The 23,943-nt window shown below is 37.2% G+C and overlaps 1 protein-coding gene across 10 annotated transcripts in view; it reads right to left on the bottom strand.

The window, feature by feature from the left end:
• The window catches only part of LOC138827290 (protein dispatched homolog 1), a 165,460-nt gene that overhangs the window by 37,589 nt on the left and 103,928 nt on the right, over positions 1–23,943 (bottom strand). For all 10 annotated transcript variants that reach the window (XM_070022790.1, XM_070022785.1, XM_070022786.1 and 7 more), the window contains one exon: positions 20,757–21,282. In XM_070022790.1, coding sequence (XP_069878891.1) covers positions 20,757–21,265 — 509 coding nt within the window. In that variant the 5' untranslated portion in view covers positions 21,266–21,282. The remainder of the gene's footprint in view (positions 1–20,756; positions 21,283–23,943) is intronic.

Genomic DNA, 23,943 nt, shown 5'->3' with positions numbered 1-23,943 from the left:
GGGGAGGAGTGAAAGAAGAATGAAAATCCATTGTAGCCAGATGGTTTCCAGGAGGGTAAAACATACCTTGCAGCTGCTGTAATGTCTTCATTTCACTGGGGAAGGCTGTCCTCCAACAGCCAAAGAAATGCTTTACTTACAATTTTAAGGATACTCTAGTGAAACTGATTTTTCTACCTTAACTAGGCTTTCTCATCTTTAACCTAAAAAATAAATTTTTGAGGGATGTAGGTATAGCTCAATGGGAAAAAAATTATCTTAGCACAGCGAGGCCTTGGGTTCCACCCCCTGAACCATAAGAAAAAAATGTAACTGTCAAAAGCTACACTAAATCAAGATGTGTTATATAGATAAACTGCTTCGTTAAAGGGCAACAAACAATTCAATATATATCCTTAAAAAGCTAAGAAATGTAAGGCAAGGGGTGGGATGGAAGGGGTGGATGAGAATGTTAAAAGGGGTAACACTGATGAGATGTATTATATTCAGAAACTGCTTTACTGAATGGCAACTCCCTTGCATAACTACTTAAAGATAATAAAAACATTTTTTAACCTGTGAAAGAGTAACTGTAACCCCTCAGTACAGTATCTTTACAATAAAATATATATTTTTAAAACCTGTGAAAGATGTAATTCATTGTTTAAAAGCTAAATAAAGGCTGGAGCAAAGCAAAATTTTGCAAAGTATAATTCTTACAGTCAGTTTTAATAAAATAATCCTGATAGAAAAGGTTTTTCTCTACAAAGTTCAAGATTAACATGAGAAAACAAAAATCAACTCAGCTTAAAAGAATTAGACTAAGGACACACAAGAATTTTCTGTCAAAAATGAGGGAAGGTCTCCATGCTGAGGCCACATGTTCTCAAGCTGTGTGCTGTCCTTGTTACACTCTGCCACCAGGAAAAATAAAACTTCACTTTCTTTTTTGGTGGTGCTGGGCATTGAACACAGGACCTCACATATGCTCAGCACACACCTCCACCTTTGAACAATGCCCTCCACCTGGCTCAAACTTTAAATTCACTTGTATTTACACGTAGTTATAAAACCTATTATAAATATGTCTCCATCTGTCTATCATCTGTCTATCTATCTATCTATCTATCTATCTATCTATCTATCTATCTATGCCTAAGTAGCCATGTAAAAACAATATTTAGAAACTTATACTATGGATAATGTGCTTAAAAGACCACAAATGAGAAGTCAGAAGACCTGTTTCCAAACTCAGTTTTAACCTCTAGCTTTCATTTCCTCATGTGTAAAGTAAAAGAGTTAGGTTAAATTATTTTTAAGATCCTTTCCTGTTGTGAAATTCTTGGCATTTTCCTGTGAAGTCTGTTTACTTGTTTTTGAGGCAAGGTCTTTACCATGGAACTCATGCTGGTTTGGAACTCACTATGTAAGCCCGGGGTGGCCTTAAACTCATGTTCTTCCTGCCTCAGCCAACTGAGTGCTGGTATAACAAGCATGTGTTACCATTTCCAGCTCTCCTGGAACTTTAGATAATTCAGACTGCCAAATATTTGAACCACGTGGTATTCTGACATTGTTGAGATAACAGCTGATGAACCTGTTTCCTCCAATCAAACTTTTTAATACTTCGTGTGAATAGTCAGTATCAAGGACTCTCCCATAATGTAGGTAAACGATAGTGTTTCTTAACTGCTTTCAAACACAATGCTCTTCATCTGAAGAGCTTTTCAAATAGCTAGATGAACTGGTTAGTGAAAGAAGTCTCATTGCTCAGCAGAAGGGTAAGGCAGAGCTGCTCCTCTGTTGCTAACTTTAGATGAACTTGGAGATGGATGTCAATCACACATCTGTGCTGCTATGTGTCAGAAGTGGAAATGCTGAGAGAAATAATGCTTGGCTATCAGTTACCTATGGTCAGGAATCATCTGGTTTGTCAACCTAGTAGGCTTTCCCCAAAAAAGAAAAAAATGAAAGAGTGCTTAAGTTTAAAGGGCTATTTTAAAGGTCCAAAGCACGTTTCCTGAGTCTGTCATTCTACTATTTCAGAAAAGTAGGTGCAGACATTCTTTTTAACTTAAAAATTTTACCTTAGGCTGAGGGCCAGTGGCTCATGCCTATAATCTTAGCTATCAAGGAGGCTGAGATTGGGAGGATCATGGCTGGAGGCCAATTTAAACAGCAAAATTTTTGAGACCCCCTTCTCAAGCCCATAGCTTTGTGTGGTGATATGTAACAGTTATCTTAGCTACATGGGAGGCAGATATTAGGAGGACTATGATTCCAAGCCATTTGGGGCAGAAAAGTCCAGCCTCTATCTCAATGGAAAGAAGCAAGGCATGGTCAAATGCACTAGATAAGAAGCTTAAAAAAGGTAGACTGTGGTCTTGGCATGTACCTGCACAGGAAGTGAGACCCTATGTTAAAAATAACTAGCACCAAAGGGGGGGGGAGGGCTAAAAGTGTAGCTCCACAGATTAGCACATGCCTCGCAAGCAAAAGGCCCTGAGATCAAACTCTAGTATTATCAAAAAACATCAATTTTGATAGGCTTTTCATTTAATAGTTCATTTGTCATAAACCATATACTGAGTTGGATCGTAGCTCTGTGGTAGACTGTTTACCTCTGGCATGTAATCTGGGTTCAATCCCCAGCATCATGACAAAATACGTAAACTTTAATTTTCAAAAGAAGAACAAATTGTTGGTGAGGTATTTTTTTGGTTTTAATGTTGGTTTTATTTTTCTTAAAGACTGAAAAATGAAGGAAAATCACTCATCCTCACTGCACCAATAAAACCACTGTAAATCTTCTCAATCTGTTTCCTTTCAGCACTTGCCTTTGTACCTAAATGGACAGACATTAAATATGCATACTAAAATGTAACCACTCTGAATTATGAACTTTTTAGAGGAACTTCAAATCTTTTGACAACATGATTTTAGTTCCATATAATGTTCCTTTTTATATCATAATTTCTTCATAAATCACAATTATAATCACATTATATTATTGTATGCTTTATAACTGGCATGCATCTTTCCAATTTAGAGTATACTAAAGACATAGGACACTACAACTGTAGTAGATACTCTTCCTACTTAGTGATACATTTTCAACATGATTTCTTGTACCTACATTTAAATTTTACTTTGATTTTAAAAATTTTATTGTAAAGGTAACATACAGAGGGATTAAAGTTACATAAGTAAGGTAATAAGTACATTTCTTTTGATAAAGTGTTACTACCTCCCTCATTTTCTCCTACTTCCCCTGATTCCCTTCCTTCCCAAGGTTTTTTTGTTTGTTTTTTTTTTTGTTGTTGTTGTTGTTGGTAATGGATCTTGAACTCTGGGCCTGAGTGCTGTCCCTCAGCTCTTCAGCTCAAGATAAGTGCACTACCACTTGAGCCACAGCACCACTTCCAGTTTCCTGGTGGTTAATTGGAGATAAGGGTCTCACAGACTTTCCTGCCCAGCCTGGCTTTGAACTGGGATCCTCAGATGTCAGCCTCAATTACAGGCGTGAGCCATGGGCTCCTGGCTCCCAAGTTGTAAAGTGCATTTCCAATATAGTATCTAGTAAGTATCATTGTTGAATTGTCTCATTGTTTCTGTGATTTCCTCTCCCTTTCCCAAATCAGATAAACTTATATACAAGACAAAGGGTACCGATATTTAAAAAGTGACAACAGGGAATAAACTAAAGGGGGGAAAAAAGAGAAAGAACTGCAAACCATACAATTAAAAAACAATCTCTTGGTCCCATTCCTTGGAGTTCATTTCAATAAGCATCATTTTATATGGTCATATCCACATTCCTTTCTAATACCTTTCTAATATCCTTGATCTAGAATCTAGGATTTTTATTTTGTGATATTTCAGTTCTCACCTTCTGTAAAGCCTTGTGTTAAGGGGAAACGCAGAATCTAAAAGTCCATTTCCACAAAATATATAGCATCCAGTATTGTGCGACCAGCAAGCGACTCATGGCACACTCAAGGAGCTGGAGTTTCCAGGGTCTGACTCAACTGTCCAGATCTGTCCTGGCATAGGCTATGGTTTTGTATTATCTGGTATCAGCTGTTCACCTGAGGATGAATATAGATTCTGAGACTGTTGTTTTCAGGATTATAATTGTGTTCATGGAAGCTCTCAGTTACTGTTTTGTCTGCTATGTTTTGGAAAACTTGATTTAAACAGCAATGGGAATCTAGAATCTATTTTCTGTCTTCTGACCTCCTAAAAAGGAATTGCTCATAATTTCCTTACTTGTCAGACAACAAAAATTTTAGCCTGGCCTCGTTTTAAAGTGAGAAGCTAGGTAGAAGTCCAAAGCCCATTAAGTTATCAAGGATTTTTCTTCATTAAGGCTTTATGCATAATATGAGTTGTTTCATTTGTCTGAGTGCATCCACTGATCTGTCTACCAATTATTTTCAGAAAATAGCATGGCCTTAAAGCTGGCAATTTCCTGGACTGAATACACTATACACTTAAGAAATCCTAGATCCCTTTAAAGAAGTAATGAGTTCATAGTGTTACATCTGTAACTTGAAAACAATTTCAGTTAGTAAAGACCAGAAGAGATGATTAAATGTGCTCCAACCAAATTCTCCATGGCATGTACATGCTAAACTACAGTCTAGAACAAATATCCGAGAGGAACTAGTGAAAGGCTTTCAAGTCAATTGCAGAACTCCCTTATGCTTCCTTGTGCACACTTTATTTCTTAGATAGCAAATTCACATATACCTCCAAGCCAACTGAGCATGTTAAGCCTTCCCAGACTTATGTCATAGGTCAATGTATTGGAGAAAGAGGGGGAGAGGATAGGGCCTTATGAATTTAGAGACTCCAAGGGCTTTTGTCATAAATGTTCAAATCACCCTTTCTATTCCTTTTCCTGACCTTAAATCTGGCTCTTCCAGATGGAAAACTTAAATCTTTCTGCAATCTTGGTTTACTTCTACCATACATCTTTGACAGAGGGATGGGAAGATGTATTACTCCTTTCCCCAAGGAGGGCTGCCCAAGGACAGCCCTTTATTTTCTCAGCAGTATTAAATCTTTCCTTTTGTCATGTCTTCTCCACCCTCCCCCCCCAATTCCAATTCACTAAGCATTTGCTGAGCAGTAAAAAGTAAAAGATATAATTTCTGCTCGCCAGTACTGAACTAGGAAGGTGGGAGGCTCACAGAGCCGCCAGCAGGAAAGCAAAGAGGGCAAGATTTGTGCACAGATGTGATCTTGTCACAAATTACTACTCCATATTTTTATTATTAAGATTCTGAAATCACAATTCCACTTAGTTTTGCTATCTTCAAATCAAGAAATAAACATAAATGTCAAGGTAGAAACTCAAGAGTGGAACTGGGTTAATTATGAAGAAGAGATGATGTCATCAAAGAAAGAACATCATCTCCCTCCCTCCACCTGCCTCCAGCCTCTCTCCCACTCCATACTAGACACATAAAAATTAATTATCTTTGCCTTTCAAATGTACATAGATTGGCCAAGAAGATGGGAAGAAATTTTAGGATGGGGTCTTAGAGAGTGGGGCCTTCAGTAAAAGGCATAGAAGTGAAACATACAGTCCAGTGGATATTCACATATTTATACATTTATGTAATCACCATTTGGTGGCTACATTTGGTTCAAGATATATATCAATATCCCGGAGTCCTTTGTACCTCTTCCCAACTAATATTCATATCATTCCTCCAGATATAATCAGCCTAAGGCTTTTATTGCCAGAGGTTAGCTTTGGCTAACACATTAAAAGTTTAAGTAGAACTTTAGATAATTAAAATTCAGATTAGTTTAAAATAGGGAAATACTTAAAGTGAAGTGTTGGCAATATTTTCAAGGGAAGACCCAGTTGATACTTTCTTTTGTAGTTGTAGCAAGATCTATCCAAATGACTCATAGGACATAGATCTAGGGGGCTGGGTATGGTGGTGCACACCCATAATCCCAGCTATGTAGGAGGCACAGGTAGGAGGAAGATCACTGGGAGAGCCCCAGGCAAAAATGTGAGACCCTATTTGAAAAATATGTAAAGCCAAAAAAAGGGGAGGGGGCTGTGAGTGTGGTTTAAGTAGCAGAATACTTTCCTACCTACTGAGAATAAGGCCCTAATTCAAACTTCATCACTGATTTGAAAAAAATAACACAGAAAGAGAAGGACAAAGAGCAAAAAAAATGCAGCAACGTTACTCACTGGACACTATGTTGAAAATGAACTATACAACTTGTGGGTGGGGATGAAGGAAAAACTGGGACAGAGCAAGGGAAGGGGATGACATTGTCAAGAAATGTATTCAGACTTATGTAACTGCAACCCCCTTCGTACATCACCTTTATAGTAACATTTTTAAAGGGCATGGATCTTGATCCAAGATCTTGATATTGTCTACATTTAAAGTGAAATTTTATTTAGTTGCTAGTGCACTCAGAACCCACTGTGTGTCCCACTCTAGCTAACGTGCTTAAGTGTAACATGGACATGACACAAACATGCTGCAAAGTTAGGGAGTTTCCTCAGAGTCTAGAGGAGGCAACGGTATCAGGATGCTGCCTACATAATCCAAAAATTACCACAGCAGCCTAAGACATGTCACTTGTTTCCTCATGATTACTTTTGTGATAAGTGTCACTTTGGTTCTATGATCACTAGAGTGAACCTGCCTACTACATAGGAAGCATTTGATAATTATTTCTTGAACTACTGCTGAAACTAAGTTATAGCAAAAAAAGCAACAATAAAACCCAATTCTTGCCGGGTGCCGGTGGCTTATGCCTGTAATCCTAGCTACTCAGGAGGCTGAGATCTGAGGATCACGGTTCAAAGCCAGCCCAGGCAGGAGAGACTGTGAGACTCCTATCTCCAATAAACCACTGGAAAACCGGAAGTGGCGCTGTAGCTCAAGTGGTAGAGCGCTTGCCTTGAGCTGAAGAGCTGAGGGACAAGTGCCCAGGCCCAGAGTTCAAGCTCCACAACCACCAAAAAAAAAAAAACAAAAAAAAAAACAAAAAAAAAACCCCAATTCTTTAATATTCACAGAGATGTTATTAAGAAGGAAGTTTCCAGTCAGAGAGACCAGGACTCTATGTATACCATTATCTATTGAATGAATATTGCACTATTCAACTTTTTCAGAGCTTGGTTTCTTCTTATATAATGGAAATGACAATAGTAGCACTGAATTCCTTGGGTTGTTTTCAAGATTAAATTGGAAAATGCATGTAGAATGTAATACCATGCCTGATGTCTTGCTGTCATTATAAATTTTAATTACAGTTTAATGCCATTTCAGTTAACTTTCTTCACTCAGGACATAAGTACAGTTCATGACAAAGTGTCATCTTATAAGTTTTAAGAGATCTTTAAACTCAGGCCATCATCATATATTATTTGGGGACAGTTTTAAGTAACAATAAATGTATTAAAAACCTTAGAAAGGTCATGCTATTAAAAATCACAAATTTTTACATGAGATTCATATGCAATAGAATATAAAACTTTGAATATTAAGTAACCTAAATTAAAATGTTGAGGTAAAATGAAATATTTCTGTTTACATGATTAGATACATAATTAACATAAAAGTCATTTATAGCTGATTATTTCTCATGTAAAACTGATATATTATGTGACAGAAAAATATTGCTTCAAAGTGTTCATTAATGTCAATTTTGAAATAGGATACTTTAAACAGTTCTACTTAAAGATAACCAAATAAAACTAATCAACAACCAAATATGTTTGTTCAATTTGTTTTTCTCAATATCTATCCAGACCCACAATTCTGACCATCTCTATCTTTAATAGACACTATCTATGTGTTAGAGGACTGGATGGATGACTTGCCTAACCATGCATGAGGCCCTCAGTTCAAACTCCAGTACTGACCAAAAAAAAAAAAAAAAGTCAATGTCTAACTTAAAACATGGAAGTATGAATTCTCTTTAGTTATAACAAATAGGAATATGCCAATCTAAAGCAGACAATAAAAAATGTTTTAACATGATTAGTAACTGCTTAGAGCTTGCATGTATCTTTATCTCTTAATATTTTGTGGATGATAATCATTAATAAGGCAGTCTGACAGCAGAATTCCTGCTGTTGTGTCTTACTGCATCTATTTTAAAACCCACTCAAGCATTTAATGGATACTAATTAGCTAAAAAGAAACCTTGCTTCCAATTTAGCTATTAAATAATTTGCAGTTTTCTACTAAAGACATGAGGAATATTGCTGAGAAGATACAATAAAAGACCACAGAAAACACTGGCAGAAATGTGCAGTGTGCACATACTTACAAATCCCCATGGCAACGCCACCAAAACTTCTTGGCGAAAGACAAATACCTAAAAGTTAAGGATGTCTACTTGATGGAAATGCCACAGAGTAATACTGCACGCTTATGGGATCTGTTCCAAAGGAAAAACACTTTGTATGTAATGTACATGATGTCTGCCTATCCCCCACACACTCAAAACTACTCCAAGAGCTGTAACAAATCAGACTGCAACAGCTTCACTTTCCATTTAGCTTAATAAGAAACTTTTCTTTTATTAGTTGAGAGTGGCCCTAAGCAGCAGGCAAGAAATGATGCTATTGGTTATTTGAGTCAACAAGGGAGGAATCGTGTGTATAAAACAGAGTGGGGATAACAGGGACTGAGGGTCTCAAGGTGTCATTTCCTATTAACTATTTTTCCTACAGATGTGTTCATCCAAAGGCCTTGCTAGATCAATAGTTAAAAGGTGGCTATTCTGCTGTTTATTGAAAGGTGAGAAAGGCAGGGCATGGGAAATTCATTTTCAAACATGTTTTGTCTCTGCCAGTTATAGGGTAAAAAGGCACTATAAAAGGTCAAATTACCACATGGCTCTTGGTCCCACAATATACATTCCTGAAGGGAACTCTAAGAATTTTCTTTCTTTCTCTCTTTCTTCCTCTTTCTTTCTTTCTTTCTTTCTTTCTTTCTTTCTTTCTTTCTTTCTTTCTTTCTTTCTTTCTTTCTTTCTTTCTTTCGTTCTCTCTCTCTCTCTCTCTCTCTCTCTCTCTCTCTCTCTCTCTCTCTCTCTTTCTCTCTTTTTTTCTTCTTTCTTGGAGGGGGCAGCAGTATAGAAATATCACTAAACAATTAGACTTCTGAAAGGGACAATTGATTAATTAAAATATTTAAAGTATTTTAAGGGATTGAAAAGCAGCTTTGATTTTTAAAAAATCTTCCTTAACCTATGAAGTTAAGTTTGCATGGTTTTAGTTGGAGGTTACAAAGTAAACAACTCAGTGTTTTACAGTTTAAGATTACACTGAATTATAAAGTACTTACCATTAAACTCAAGCCTTTCCATGCCAGAATGTTGCTGTGAGCCCTGTACAAAACATACTTAATGAGAATATAATACATAGGTTCTTAATAATATGTGAATAATAATCATTAATAAGAGATCCAAGAAAAGCCCATAAGGAGGCCAGAAAAGCCTTATTAAACTTAACTAACTTAAGAACATGGAATGCTGGAATGGATTCTACCCAGCTCAAGTCAAAACCCTCACCAGTCTCAAAGGTTACTCACTGAAAATTTTAAGCTTTGGTAGGAGGAGGCCATGAGTAAAGAAGTAGGAAAAAAAAGTATAATTTGGAGCTCAATATAGAGTCTAACTCTATTAGAGGGAAACTCTATAACAATTAAATCATAGTTAAAACCCTTTCTTAAGGGTTATTTTATAAAGATGTAGTTTTAGTTTCTGGTAATGTATTGGGTCACTGCTGGCAGCTTAAAAACAAAGTTTCAGAATAAGACCTAAAACCCCACAATATTTAGTATTAGCTAGGAGGAAAAAAAAAAGAAGAGGACACAAAGACCATCATTTCTTGGTAAAACTTCTCATCTGCAAGTAAATCCCACTACTAGCTAGAGCAATCTCCTTCACGGAGGCCTCGGTGTTCGGGCTCAGGAGCCCCTTCTCCCTGAGCTACTCTTCCCTCCCCTATAAAACACACTCCACTCTTGAAGGAAAACTTTTAAAGCCATGTCAAGGAAGTTGGGGAAAGGAAAGGTTTCTGAGCAGAGAGGCAACATAATAAAAGCAGTGTGTGTTGGAAAGAGGAGGTGGGCACGCCCAGGTGACCACAGACACATAAATTGGGTCCAACGGAATGAATGGGCTTACATGTCTATCTTTGCTTTCTACAAGACACAACAAGATAGTACACTACACTACAACACAGTATACTGCTTGCATTCCTATAGAAAACATCATAGTTAAACCTCAAACTACTGATAAGTAGCAGAGCCCCTGTAACTCAAATATGGGAAAGAAACTGACATATTGTAAATGAATTTGCCAATTCATTTACAATATGGATCAAGTCTGGTTTTGAATTCTCAATTTATTCTGCTTTCCAAATCCAAAAAAACATAAATGAACACTTCCTCCAATAATTTTGTAATATACTGATCATTCATAACGTCACTTACTCTAAATTAGTAAACATCCTAGAGGCAGCCAGCATTGACAAAAAAGGTTATTTACACGCTGGCTCTCTCTGGTGTCCACAGTCCCTTGTGCCATCCACACCTTTCCACTAAAAGTTAGGGATCTAAAACTCAAATATAAAAGAAGCCCAAACACTATGGGAGTAGTAGACTGTATGTCTGTCTTTCACTCCTTTTCATCAGTGAGGCTATGTTTCTTTCTTTTTTTTTTTTTTTTTGGTTTGTTTTTTAAAGTCAGGAACAAGTACATTTGGGGTGTGAAGATTAAAGGAGAGGAAGTTGTATTCCAAAGACAGATCAAACAACAATAATTTAGTAGTAGAATCCTTGAACACCTCTTCCCACTATCTGGGAAACATCTAACTATGTGTTTTACACCAGACAGCCTGATTCTCATTATCAAATTATCGTAGCATAAAATTGAGCTCTCCATAAGAAAAGCTTGACTGATATGCATTATCTAGTTGGTTCATTCAACAATTTATTTCTAAATATTTATAAAAGACTAGACATCTTGCTAGGCCCTGAAGATTCAAAACAGTGTAGAAAAAATGGTTTAACAAGCTTAGAATTATATAGAGCTATATAATTATGCTGTATATGAAGTAGTTGATATACTTCTTTCTGATGATTACACAAAATCCAGAAACCATTTGGGAGAGTAATCTTCTTGGACTAGCTATGGCATATTGTCTTTCAAAGGTGGAATAAGATGAATGTCCCGACAGACTCCAGACAAGGGAGACAGCTGCTTTGTCCCCATCCCGGCTGGGGTCCTCCAGGTTTGCTCACATATATCAGGCAGCTGAAACTCTCATCTCCTCAGCATTCTGTCATCTCCCATGATGCTTCCTCTAAGCTTTTGTATTATTCCATCTCCTCTGAGACACACATATAACATACCCTCTAAACTTTATTTTCTTACAACTGAGAGTAGTTATTTGCCCAAATCATTCTTTTTTTAACTGACTACAAGTTGTGATTGTAGTGATCAATTTAAGTTCATGAAGTGCTTTAAGCATTTAAGTATATGGACTTTTAAACTTAAAACACTGAAACTTTTTTCATTCACTCACTAAACAAGTATTTACTGAATTCTGAATAAGCTACTGATACTAGGATATATTTCAGACTCTGAAATACCAAACGATCAGTTAAATATCTGGTTTGGGTTAAAAAAAAAAAAAGACGTACTTTGTACAGTCAGTTTTGCTGAAAAGTATCCCAAAATAATATAGTAACCAAGATTTTCCTGTAAATGTTAAGTTCTATAAATCCTTTTAAATTACACCTAACAATCCACTTAAGTTTGGAAAGAAGTTCCAGTAGATAACAATGGCCTTTTTCCTGGCATGAGAGAGGTAACTGATCCATAACAATGTCTTTTTTAAATTAAGTTTTACCCTTTGCCAAATATTTTACAGCCTTTCCAAAAAAAAAATAACCAAACAGAAAACTTGAACTATTTCTTTTTCTTTTCTTTACTCTCCAGTACCTGCTAAACAACTGGCAGTAATAAGGAAAGGAGGTAATTAAAGATATATTTGCTTCATTCAAAATGTTATGCTAAATGTTATGAAATAAAGAAGGTATTGTTTCTTGAAATTTATTTTAAGGTAACAGATGACTAAGCCTCATATTCTAAAATGTATTATAGACTGTGTAGTGCATTCTGTGAGGCAAAACGCTCTAAAATTGGTTCATTTATAACAGACTCTCTAAAAGAAGGCCCCCTAATAAAATAGGCCTTCACTCAATCTGACTGCCAAACTGACTTTGGCAAGCAATCCTGGAACATTTTCAATATTATAAACATTATCCTTTTTAGAAAGTTAATTTGACTACTTTAAAAAATGTAAAAATAAATCTTGGTTTCAGTAAAATCAAGATTAAATCTTACCAGACTTCTTCTAAAATAACTATATAACCATCATAATCAGATTATATAATTTGTATTAAAGTATACAGGCTCTGAGGCTTTGGGCTGGAAAGCCTTGTCAACAATCCCTTTTCAACAACCCTCTCCTCCAGTTGTTCTGGAGGCTGATGAGGTGAAGGGTGTAACTGTAACAAAAATAAAAAGCATGCATCATGTATTTATTTAAGTAAAACCTTCATTTCTGAACTATATCAACAGGATTAAGTCCAGGCAGTCAAGCATAACAACATTAGAACTTAAGAGAAGAAAACAAGAGAACCAAACAAGAAAAGAGAGATTGACGTTTGGTGCTAGGCACCATGCTAAGATCAAGACAGCTACCCCTACTTCCATTTTTCATGGAGATGGAATCTAAGACTGAGAGATATTAAATATTTATCTAAGATCAAAAAGTCAATAAATGGCGGAGCCAGAATTCAAATACACTGTATGTCTTCCAAACCCCAGGCTTCCTCTTCACATCATGTAGGAAAGGAAGGAGATAGCATGGAGAAAGGAAAAATGAGAGTAATAATGTACTACTTACTATTGCTTTGATGAGATAGCTAAGCTTCTACAGGACAGCTGAACTTCTCCACTCTTGAAAAAAAAAAATTCTGTTTTTACAGCTAATCTACTTACAGAAGATCCCAGAAAACTACAAACTAAATACTCTGGTCTTCTGATGTAAATCCTGAGATGCAATGGTTTTTGTGGGAGGCTAAGTGTGGTTTCCAGAAGATTTTGAAGGACACTACTTACCTGCTATGTATTGTTTTTCTAATATGGGGATTTAGTCCTTTAGATGTTTGAAGAAAGGGAATTTTCAACTTTTATTATTTCTTGGTTATATAGGCAACAAAATGAATCAAACAATCCCATTAATTAGAAATAAGTTGATATAAGGTTAAATATTGCTGTTACTCTGCATCGTATGAGTTCCACTACTGTCACTCATGTTCCAAAGGGATCTCAGTTGCTTTACAGAGCCATGAAAAGGTACCCCTGTCCAACAGAACTTTTCTGTAATGACAGGAATGATCTTCATCTGCATTGTCTAAGATGGTACCCAGTGACCTGAGGCTGACTATTTAGAATGTTTCTGGGATGCCTGGACAATTGAATTTTAATGAATGTTACTGAACAACAAAGGTCTAGAGAATGCAATTAAATGGTTCTTTCTTATAAAAGACACCTGTTAACAGTCTTTTTCTGTGAAGTTATATATATATATATATATATATATATTGTGTGTGTGTGTGTGTGTGTGTGTGTGTGTGTGTGTGTGTGTGTGTGTGTGGTTATATAAAGGAGTTGCCATTCAACAATCCAATTTTTTTACTGTATTCTCATCCTATTCTTTTCTTCATTTGTCTACCCCGTCCTCTTAACCCCACTCTACCCTTTTTCACAAACCTGTTTCCTGGTGTTTATTTTGTTAAACTATGATCCAGCAGTCTTAAGAGATATAATCATTTAAATCAAGATATAAAGAGAAATTATTATTTCATTATTAAAAACCATTCAATGGCTATAAAAGAGGAGGATATGAATTTATAGTAGAGTACATTCTGGCTTTCTTTTATAATAACATATAACTCTGGCTGTGCCTTTGCAAAAGCACTGGAATTTAAATTCTGTGCTCAGAGAATACACTTATTCATTAAATTAATATTGATCACACTGAAATCTAAGTGTTGCCTGTTCACATTACTTCTACATCTTTGAACTAGGGACCAAGTTTATAGTTTTCACCCATGTCTCCATCACTGAATGTTAAGTATTTACTAAATACTTGCTCAGTTCATGAATAAAAATAACCTGAATTTCTCTATTCACTGTGCCAACATTTTGGGAAGCATTTGGGTTGCTCCAGAAGATTTGGGTCAAGCAAAGATGCTGGGATCTGTGTCATTGCCCAGGTTCATGTACCAAAGCTGATGAAGTGTTTCGAGTGACTTTTTAGATCAACGTTCCTGGCTAAATAAAATATCATCTTCACCAGAGGTAAGAAAGGGAGAGCGTAGGTCACCATAATCCTCAGAGCTGTACTTTTACTTCTAGGTGTTAAAGATTTATACAAAAATCATGAGATCAAATGGTACATTGCATATCTTAATATAACACATGGAAAGCCAGAAGCTGGTGGCTCACACCTGAAATGCTGGCTACTTAGGAGGCTGAAATCTGAGGATCATAGTTCGAAACCAGCTTGGATACACACACACACACTCACTCACACACACACACCACTTTACATATATATATATATGCATATACATATATATATAAATATATATAAATATATATATATATATATATATATATCACATGGGCTCTATTTACTTTTTAAGTACAAGTCCCTTCACAGAAAATAATCTCCTAAGAAGGAACAACAACAACAAAAAAAAAACCTGTGAGAAAAGGAGTCAGAGAAATCAGTACACAAAGAATTGAAAAAGACAGGGAAAGAGGTGACAAAAATTCTGCAGTTGCCTTGTATGGGATGGTAGGGGCGGTGTTCAGTTATTTTTTAAGTGACTAAGCTAATGCTAGTCTAGTTCCACGATCCCTTCTATGCCAGACATAATTTTCTACAGCTTTAATTCCTCCAGTGTGCCACAGCAAACATTCTAAGTGACCATCTGTCTATGAAATCACCTTTGGAGAAATAAAAATGCATTTGGCAGGTAACGTAAAACATCACAGGTTCCCTATAATGCTAATGAGACTATGGCACTGCCAAGTATCATTCATTGAGTCCTCTGTTAAAATCAAGAACATTTCTTTGCAACACCAAATTAAAAGGTAAGTACAGTTTAGATTAGAAATCTTGTATGCTATTTTTGGACTCAAAACTCCTTAGGAATTGCTCAATAATACCATTAGCCTTCCACTTTAATATGGCCATAAGAAGACCCCAAATGAGTAATTCAAAACTTGCTTTAACCAGCACACCTGGCACGTGACTAGTTCCTGAGAGGCATTTTCCAGCTCTCTGGAGGAAAAAGAGATTATTACTATGCAGCATTTTAGAGAACTTCATCCAGCATGCAGAATTAGGTGTTTGTTTTTGCTTTTGTTTTTTTTAAAAAGCTCTCATGTCCATCTGAAATGACCACTCTCACAATCCCGTTCTCTAACAATCCTGTCCTCTTTACCCTTTCTTAACCTATGCTTTTACTGTGTAAGCTTTCTCCTCTCATTTTTCTCCACTTTCTATGTTCTGACTCCTCTAGTCACTTTATTAACTCTGAGTCATACTTCCAGGATTGTGTAAGTTCTATTTTGAGCCAAACCCAAACCTCATCAACCTCATTAATCCTATCTAACTCTGAACTCCTAGAATTCTTTATTGTTTCCTCGCAAAATAAATATCGTATAACTCAACTTTATTTTTTAAGTTCCCTGGTGGTTTGGTGAACAATTAAACTAAGTTTAGGGAGACATTACTTTCTGTGTTTTAAACTTAACACAACTTTCAATTAGTTATGTTAGTTAATGGCTTAACAGTGGACAGGAGGATAGAAATTTACAAATGAAAAGTCTGGGTATTTCAAATGAAATGTACTTAAAATATTTATATTTGGTGACAATTTGGTGTTAGAACATGATATATAAGATATGATCTTTGCGAACACTCTTAATTTTATCAATTTGAAGATTAAAAGAAGGGCACACTTCAGATAGTAGAGACTGGCACACCCAAGCCCCTGGGTTCATATTCTATTACAAGGAGAAAAAGGAAGAAGGTGAGCAAAAGGAAAGAGGAGCAGAAAGAAGAGGAAGGAGAGGAAGAGAAGGAAAAGGAGGAGGAGAAAGTAGAGCAGGGAAAAGAGGAGAACAAGATTTTTTTTTTAATTTTAAAAGGAAAAAAGCATACTCAAAGAGATTGATATAATGAATCTTTAGAAAGGACAGAGCGGTCAAGAAGAAATAAAAAGGAACTTAGAAATAGGAGAAATAAGAATATGAACAAATTAAATTAGCTAGCAAACGGCCTAGGTTAAAACTATATATTTTTAAATTAGCTTATATTAGTTATACAGAGGAATTTCATTGTTACATTGTGTGTGCAGGTGTGCATGCATGTGTGCATGAACTCAGGGCCTGAGCAATGTCCCTGAGTTTTTTTGATCAAGGCTATCAACCCTACCATCTGAGCCACAGTTCTACTTCTGACTTTTTGGTGGTAAATTGGAGGTAAGAGTCTCATGGCTGGGCTCACAACTGTAATCCTAACTACTCAGGAGGCTGAGATCTGAGGATCGTTGTTCAAAGCCAGCCTGGGCAGGAAAGTCCTTGAGACTCATCTCCAATTAACCACTAGAAAACAGGAAGTGGTGCTGTGGCTCAAGTGATAGAGTGCTTGCCTTGAGCTGAAGAGCTCAGGGACAGTGCCTAGGACTAGAGTCCAAGCCCTATGACCAAAAAAAAAAAAAAGAAAGAAAGAAAGAAAAGAAAAGAAAAGAAAAAGAAAAAGAAAAAGAAAAGAAAGAAAAAGAAAAAGAGTCTCATGGACTTTTGGGTCTGGGATGGTTTCAAACTGTGATCCTTAGATTTCAGCATTCTGAGTAGCTAGGATTGCGGGCATGAACCACTGACACCTGAATCATTACACTTAAAGCTACATCCTCTACTTGATTCCTTAAAACATTCTCTATGGCTTAGTTGCTTTATTAAAACAAAATAAAACATTAAAATAAAGCAAAACACAAACAGGCAAATTCATTTGCAATGTAGGTGCAACTAGCAAAAATAATTGAAAGCACTGAAATCCCTCTATAGTAAGGCCAATCTTCATGTAGTGCTTTACATTAATGTGAAACCATAGACCTCAAAACATTAACCATACTGCACTACTGCTCTATCCATTCCCACATTGGTTAGTAGCATTGTGGATATCTTACTAGTTGGTGAAAGAGAGTAACAGGCCTAGTGCCTTGTCATCTCATGACATGATTCTGCAAATAAGACTTAGTCCAAATGCTCCAGTATTCCTTTTAGGTAACACCTAGCAGTATCATTGTCCTCAAAGTAATAATCATATATTAGCCAGAATCCTCCATCTTTCAAGGAAGCTCAAGGAACAGTATTATTATACTGTTCCTCTTATGGCTGTACAACCTGTTTTAATAGCATGCATGGCTGCATTCCACTTCCCATTTTAGTGAATGATATCAGTAACACCTCAGGGCAACACCTAGGGATTTGTTACTGTGGTACCCAGTGCCCTTCAGGACTTGATCCCAGCACACCTTTCTTCTTCCTACTATTCTCTCTTCCATTGCATTCTAGCTATTTTGGACTCTGCTAGAGTTGTGCTTACACTACCTTGTAAGTCTTTGCTCCCAGAATTTTCAAGATACTTGCTTGCATTTTCACCACTTATGTGATTTCTATTCATTTTCAACTTCGGTAGCACTTATCAGAATATCCTAGCAGCCCATTTGATTTACTGATTGCTATCAGTTTGCAAGTCCATGAAAGCAAAAAATAAACCTCAACCTGCCTAGAATGACATCATTGGTGCCTGGCACATACCAGTACTCAATAAATATTGTTAGTTATATGAATAAATGCAGAAGATAGGAAAGTCTTGAAATGTAAAGTATGTGATACATAAAATTGGAATATACCATTCTTTTACAAGTACCTTTATATATAATTTTATGTCTTTAACAGGCAACCAAAGGCTCAATTTTTCTGAAATTTTTCTTCATCATATTCTATTTTTCTCAATGGACAAATATGGCATCTTATCTACATTTTTCTGTCAAATTAAATAATGATAACATCTTTATTTCTCCTTTTAAAATATGAACATTCCGTATTCAGTCACAGTCTTTACTTCTGGTTAACTTTAATTGGGTCTCATTTCCCATTTAAATAACACTCTTGTTCCATGAGGCAAATAGCTTTCCATCATTTTTTCTGCTCAGTTATATCCAAAACAAATTATGCAGCGAAAAGTCTATGAACCCAGCGATGAGGCCCAAAGTTGACCATGATGGCTGAGGCCCCAGGGCCACTGGTGAGTTCACTTGCCAATTACTTGGATTTTTAATGCTATACTACTGGGGGGGGGGAGAGAGAGGGAGAGAGAGAGAGAGAGAGAGAGAGAGAGAGAGAGAGAGAGAGAGAGAGAGAGAGAGAGAGAGAGTTTCCCATTCCTTTTGAATTAGATCACTTAGAAATCCTGGCATAACCTGGCATACTGAAAGAATTGGTTATTTGCCCAATTAAAAAGTTTTAATACTTTAAAACATTTTATAACTTTTTATTCATATGGTTCAGCTTCAAAATATAGAACTATCTCACCTCACCCTGTGGAACCATATGATTTATGATCCAAACATATAAATTCTTATGATTGTACAATTTTCTTTTCCTTTTTAATACGTTTTTTATTGTGAAAATATCGTATGATTGTATAATTTTCTAACCAACTACTTACACAGTTAAATTAAAAGTGAAAAAATGTCTAAAACTGGTCAGGCAGCCCAGTGCTGCCAAAAGAATCATGAAAAGGAGGCTTTGGTGAATTTCTTATCATAGTTCTGGAACTATGAAGCTCTCAAGTTCAATATGGAAATATATTCAGAGATTCCTCTCTTTCTCTTTCTTTTTCCATCTTCTTCTTTAAACTGTTTCTTTCTCTCTAAAAGGAGTAAAGCAAGATCATCTCAAAAGTGTACAAAACCCAATACAGGTAAAAAGTGTCACTTTCTGGATCTGAATTTGCCACATGCATACAGTGGCTTACTACTCAGCAATAAAAACAAAAATAAAAATAAAAACGCACCCAACAATTGGGTGAGTCTTTCCTGAGCTAAAATTGTCTGACATAAAAGAATACATGCTGTATGAACATATATGTATGCAGTTCTAGGAGTAGGCAAGACAAGTCAGTGGTACTAGAACTCCAAAAAGTGATGGCCTCTGGTGCAAGGAGAGGAAATGTAGAAGGGAACTTCCTGAAGTGATGGAAACGTTCAATCTAAGAGGTAGGGCTGAGAAGGTGGCCCAGTGGTAGAGCGCTTGCCTTGTATGCCTGAGGCCCTGAGTTCGATTCCTCAGCACCACATAAGCAAAAAGCAAAAGACCGGAAGTGCTATTGTGGCTCAAGTGGTAGAGCACTAGCCTTGAGCTGAAGAGCTGAGGGACAGCGCCCAGGCCCAGAGTTCAGGCCCCACAACTGGACCCCCCCCCAAAAAAAAACAAAGACTAAGAGGTAGATTACAGTCATGTACATGTCAAGACCACCAACTTGCAAACTTCACATCTGTATGTAAATGATGCCTTAGTTTTAAAAAGAATGCTATTCGCGCTGGGCACCAGTGGCTCATGCCTATAATTCTAACTACTCAGGAGGCAGAGATCTTGAGCATTATAGTTCAAAGCCAGATGGGACAAGAAAGTCTGTGAGAATCTTTATCTCCAATTAACCACCAAAAAAAGCAGGAAGTAGAGCTGTGATTCAAGTACTAGAGCACTCAGGGACAGTACCTGACCAGTACACACACACACACACACACACACACACACACATACACACACACACACGCACACACATACACACACACACACACACAGTGTGCCACGTGCTCTTCTTGTACTTCATTTACAATGTTTTTTTTTCATTAATGATGTGAAAGACATGGACTCTACAAAGTATTTAGTATGTTATAAAACATACTTTGCTTGTTCACCTGTAATGGTAAGCCTTTTCTGTACAAAGTGAATGGGAAAAACACATTTGAAAGAAACTATGACCTGAGATAGGGAAAAGGACTCATATGTTTTTCTAATATGTTTCATTTTTTGAAGTCCTGTGCTACAGATTTATAGTTTCATTTGCTATTAAAGAAATTGTTACTTTCATCTCATTACAAGGAATTACACTGTCACCTGAACCCTATGGATGGAGATTGCAAGGACAGCCATAAAGAAGCATAAGAAAGCAGCTTGCTTTACACTTCATTTTCATAAAGGTTGACCACTATAAATAACACAATGAAGGTTTCCTATTAGATAGTTTATTGCCAATATAGCTCCAATAGTAGAAATTTCTAGCAACACCACTTTTTACTTCACAAAAGGTCTATCAGGAATTCCTAACCAGTCTACAAACCAGGAAAAGTGAACAGAGTTTAACTGACTAGGAAGTCTATGGACCTATTATTTAATTTTCATTTTAATAGGCTCATACTATCCACAAAATAAGCACTCTCTTTTGCTTCTTTCTTAAGATATCTTCCCCATTTTGGGGAAATAAGTAGACCAGTCACAGCCATGTAGAATTCGTTGAATGCTGAAAGTCAGCAAAACTTTATTACACTCACCTGATGTTGGCTATGTGCTGCTGCACAGGCTGATGCTGGAAATGGTCAGGCCACGGATGATGCAGGCAGAAGGATGGCGAAGGCTGAAGACAGCACGCAGCCTGATACACAGGTGAATGGTTTGGACATAAAGATGCAGAATATTCGGAGCGTGGCTGCATGCAACACGAGGTCAAAGCAGAGGGTGTTGCAGGGCCAGCCTCGGGATGGCACTCTTGGTGATTGTTATGGCTGGTCAAAGGGTGATGGTATGGGCAAGGATGGCAGCATTGGGATAACACCTGATGCGTTCTTTGGTTGTCTAAAGGCAGGAAGGATGACTTAACTGTGCCATTAAGCTGCAGGCATCCATTTGGACTCACTTTTGTTCTTGGTACTTCTTTGGGTGTGAGCTGCTGGGCTGCAAGGTCTCCATCACAGGGGGTGAGGGGACTAAGGTTGGTGGCACTGGTTGTGATGCTGCCATTGCTCATAACCACAAAGTCGTTGTTCACATTGCTCATGGCCATGCTCCACTTTCTTGGCTCTACAAAAGAAAATAACACAATAGTACCCAGCTACAAGAAGGCAAGCGATAACAATATCTGAATACAGCTCTTTGGAATGAGGGTTCTGTGGAAGTTGTGAGAGAGGAGGACATCCAGCCGCACCTGTGATGGAACAGCCAATACACAGGCACAGTTCTTCTACATACCTTATGCACATAACCCCCACTAAGTACTCTTCTCCTACCTCTCCTCTCCATGCCTTTCTTCTCTTCCCATCCTAGATGGATGTGCAAGAACTCATTAAGAAATAGAACATCATAGGGCTGGGAAGGTGGCTCAGTGGTAGAGCGCTTGCCTTGCATGCATGAGGCCCTGGGTTCGATTCCCCAGCACCACATAAGCAAAAAGAAAAAAGCCGGAAGTGGCTCTGTGGCTCAAGTGGTAGAGCACTAGCCTAGAGCTGAGGGACAGCACTCAGGCCCAGAGTTCAGGTCCCATGACCGGACCAAAAAAAAAAAAAGAAAGAAATAGAACATCATGGAAAGTGAGCAGATAACATCATCCTTCATTTCTTCAACAACCCTCTGCTTGGGCATTCTGATTTAGGAGTGACAGGTAAAAGGAAGGACTACTCTGAGGGCAATTAGTTATATAGGTTAAAATAATGTAAGCAATCTTAATGTTTCATATCTTAGGAAAATTAATCTCAAGATTTTCCTCTCACTTAAGTATCAGAAGAATAAATAAGAATAAATAAGCTGGACACTGGTACCTTGTAATCCTAGCTACTCAGGAGGCTGAGATCTGAGGATCACAGTTCAAATCCAGCCCTGGCAGGAAAGTCTGTGAGACTCTTATCTCCAATCAACCACCAAAAAAATCAGAAGCAGCACTGTGGCCCGAAGTGGTAGAGCACTAGCTTTGGGTGAAAAAGCTCAGGCACAGTGCTTAGGCCCTGAGTACAAGCCCCATGACTGACAAAAAAAAAAAGGAAATAAAAATTTGTCAGCTAAGAATGTAGGTTTCATCCTATAATCAATGATTATCATCCTAAAAAATTAGTAAGTAGGCATCATATTGTCCATACACTTATTGTTTTATGTAATAAACAACAGCAATATTTCTTGCACATGAGAAAAATAATATAATCAAATGAAAGGGTTTTTGTTGTTGTTGTTTCTTGTTGGTCGTGGAGCCTGAACTCTGGGCATGGGCTCTCTATCCCTCAGCTCTTCAGCTCAAGGTTAGCACTCTACCACTTGAACCACGATGCCACTTCCGGCTTTTTCTGCTTATGTGGTGCTGAGGAATCAAACCCAGGGCCACCGTCCCAGCCCCTAATGAAAATTTTTCTCTTACATTTTTTTCCTACCACCAAAGGGTTCAGGCCTTCAATATGTTCAAACTTTTACAGGTTCAAATTATCCATATCATATTTTCCCACTCAGTAACCAACGTCAAAACCTAAAAAACCTCCTCTATATCTCTCAGCCCACTTCATCATCCTAAACATCAAACATGTAAAATCTAGGAATTTGTAGGAAAAATAAGTTATTTAACCTATACATGAAGGCCAACAAGAACAAAAGAAAATTTTTCCTTGGCTCACTCATCTTTTGAACATGGTGTTTGTCTAAGCAGAAAGAAAGGAGAAATCCCCATTTATTCTCTTCTCAACTCTGGTGGGCATAAAGCAGCTAAATAAATTATCTCTCTTTAGTCTCAAATCCATTGTAATCTAACCTGGGTTAGTACACGAGGAAGAGACCTGTGTACATTTTAACCCACTGTATCAAATACTAAACAGGCATTTCTAAGCAGAACATTCAAAAAGAAGGTATAAAGCTTCCATCTGAATCTCGGTACCCAGAAGATACTCATTGTACAATAATGCAAATTTTGAATCTCTCTCTCTGTCTCTGTCTGTCTCTGTCTGTCTCTGTCTCTCTCCATCTCTGTCTCTTTGTCTCTCTGTCTCTCTGTCTCTCTCTCTCTCTCTCTCTCTCTCTCACACACACACACAGTAAGTTAAATAAACATATGATAAGAAATAGAGGAATTAACCTGGGTGCTGGTGGCTTATCCCTGTAAGCCTAGCTACTCAGGAGGCTGAGCTCTGAGGACCACAGTTTAAAGCTAGCCCAGGCAGGTAAGTCTGGAAGACCTGTCTCCAATTAACCAGCAATAAGCTGGAAATGAAGCTGTAGCTCAAGTGGTAGAATGCTAGCCTGAGCAAAAAAGCTAAGAGACAGTGCCTAAAATCTGAGTTCAAGCCCCAGCACCAGCACACAAACACAAACACACACACACACACACACACACAAATTGATGTTACTTATCAGTCTTCAGTTACATTTTACTTAGTTAATTTTATTAGCATAAATTAATTGCGCAAGGGGAGTTTCATTGTGATTATATACAATGTTTATAGATCAACCTTACCCTCTCTATTACTATCTTATCCCACTTCCCATTATTAAAACAATTTCAACAGGTTCAATGGTTCTACCTTCATACATGCAAACAAACTACTTCAATTATAATCACCCTCATACAATCTTTTCTAATGTTCAATGAGAGGAATTTTGGATTGTAGTACCTACAGTAGTTCTTGATTTCTTAAGATCACTTTTTTTCATCATAAAGGTGATATACAGAGGAGTTGCAGTTATATAAGTCTGGAGCACATTTCTTTTTGA

This window comes from Dipodomys merriami, unplaced genomic scaffold, assembly GCF_024711535.1.
Source record: "Dipodomys merriami isolate MVZ:Mamm:240054 unplaced genomic scaffold, mDipMer1.0.p SCAF_153, whole genome shotgun sequence".
NCBI lineage: Eukaryota > Metazoa > Chordata > Mammalia > Rodentia > Heteromyidae > Dipodomys > Dipodomys merriami.
The sequence above is the reverse complement of the archived record's forward strand: the minus strand, read 5'-3'. Positions and strand labels throughout refer to the sequence as shown.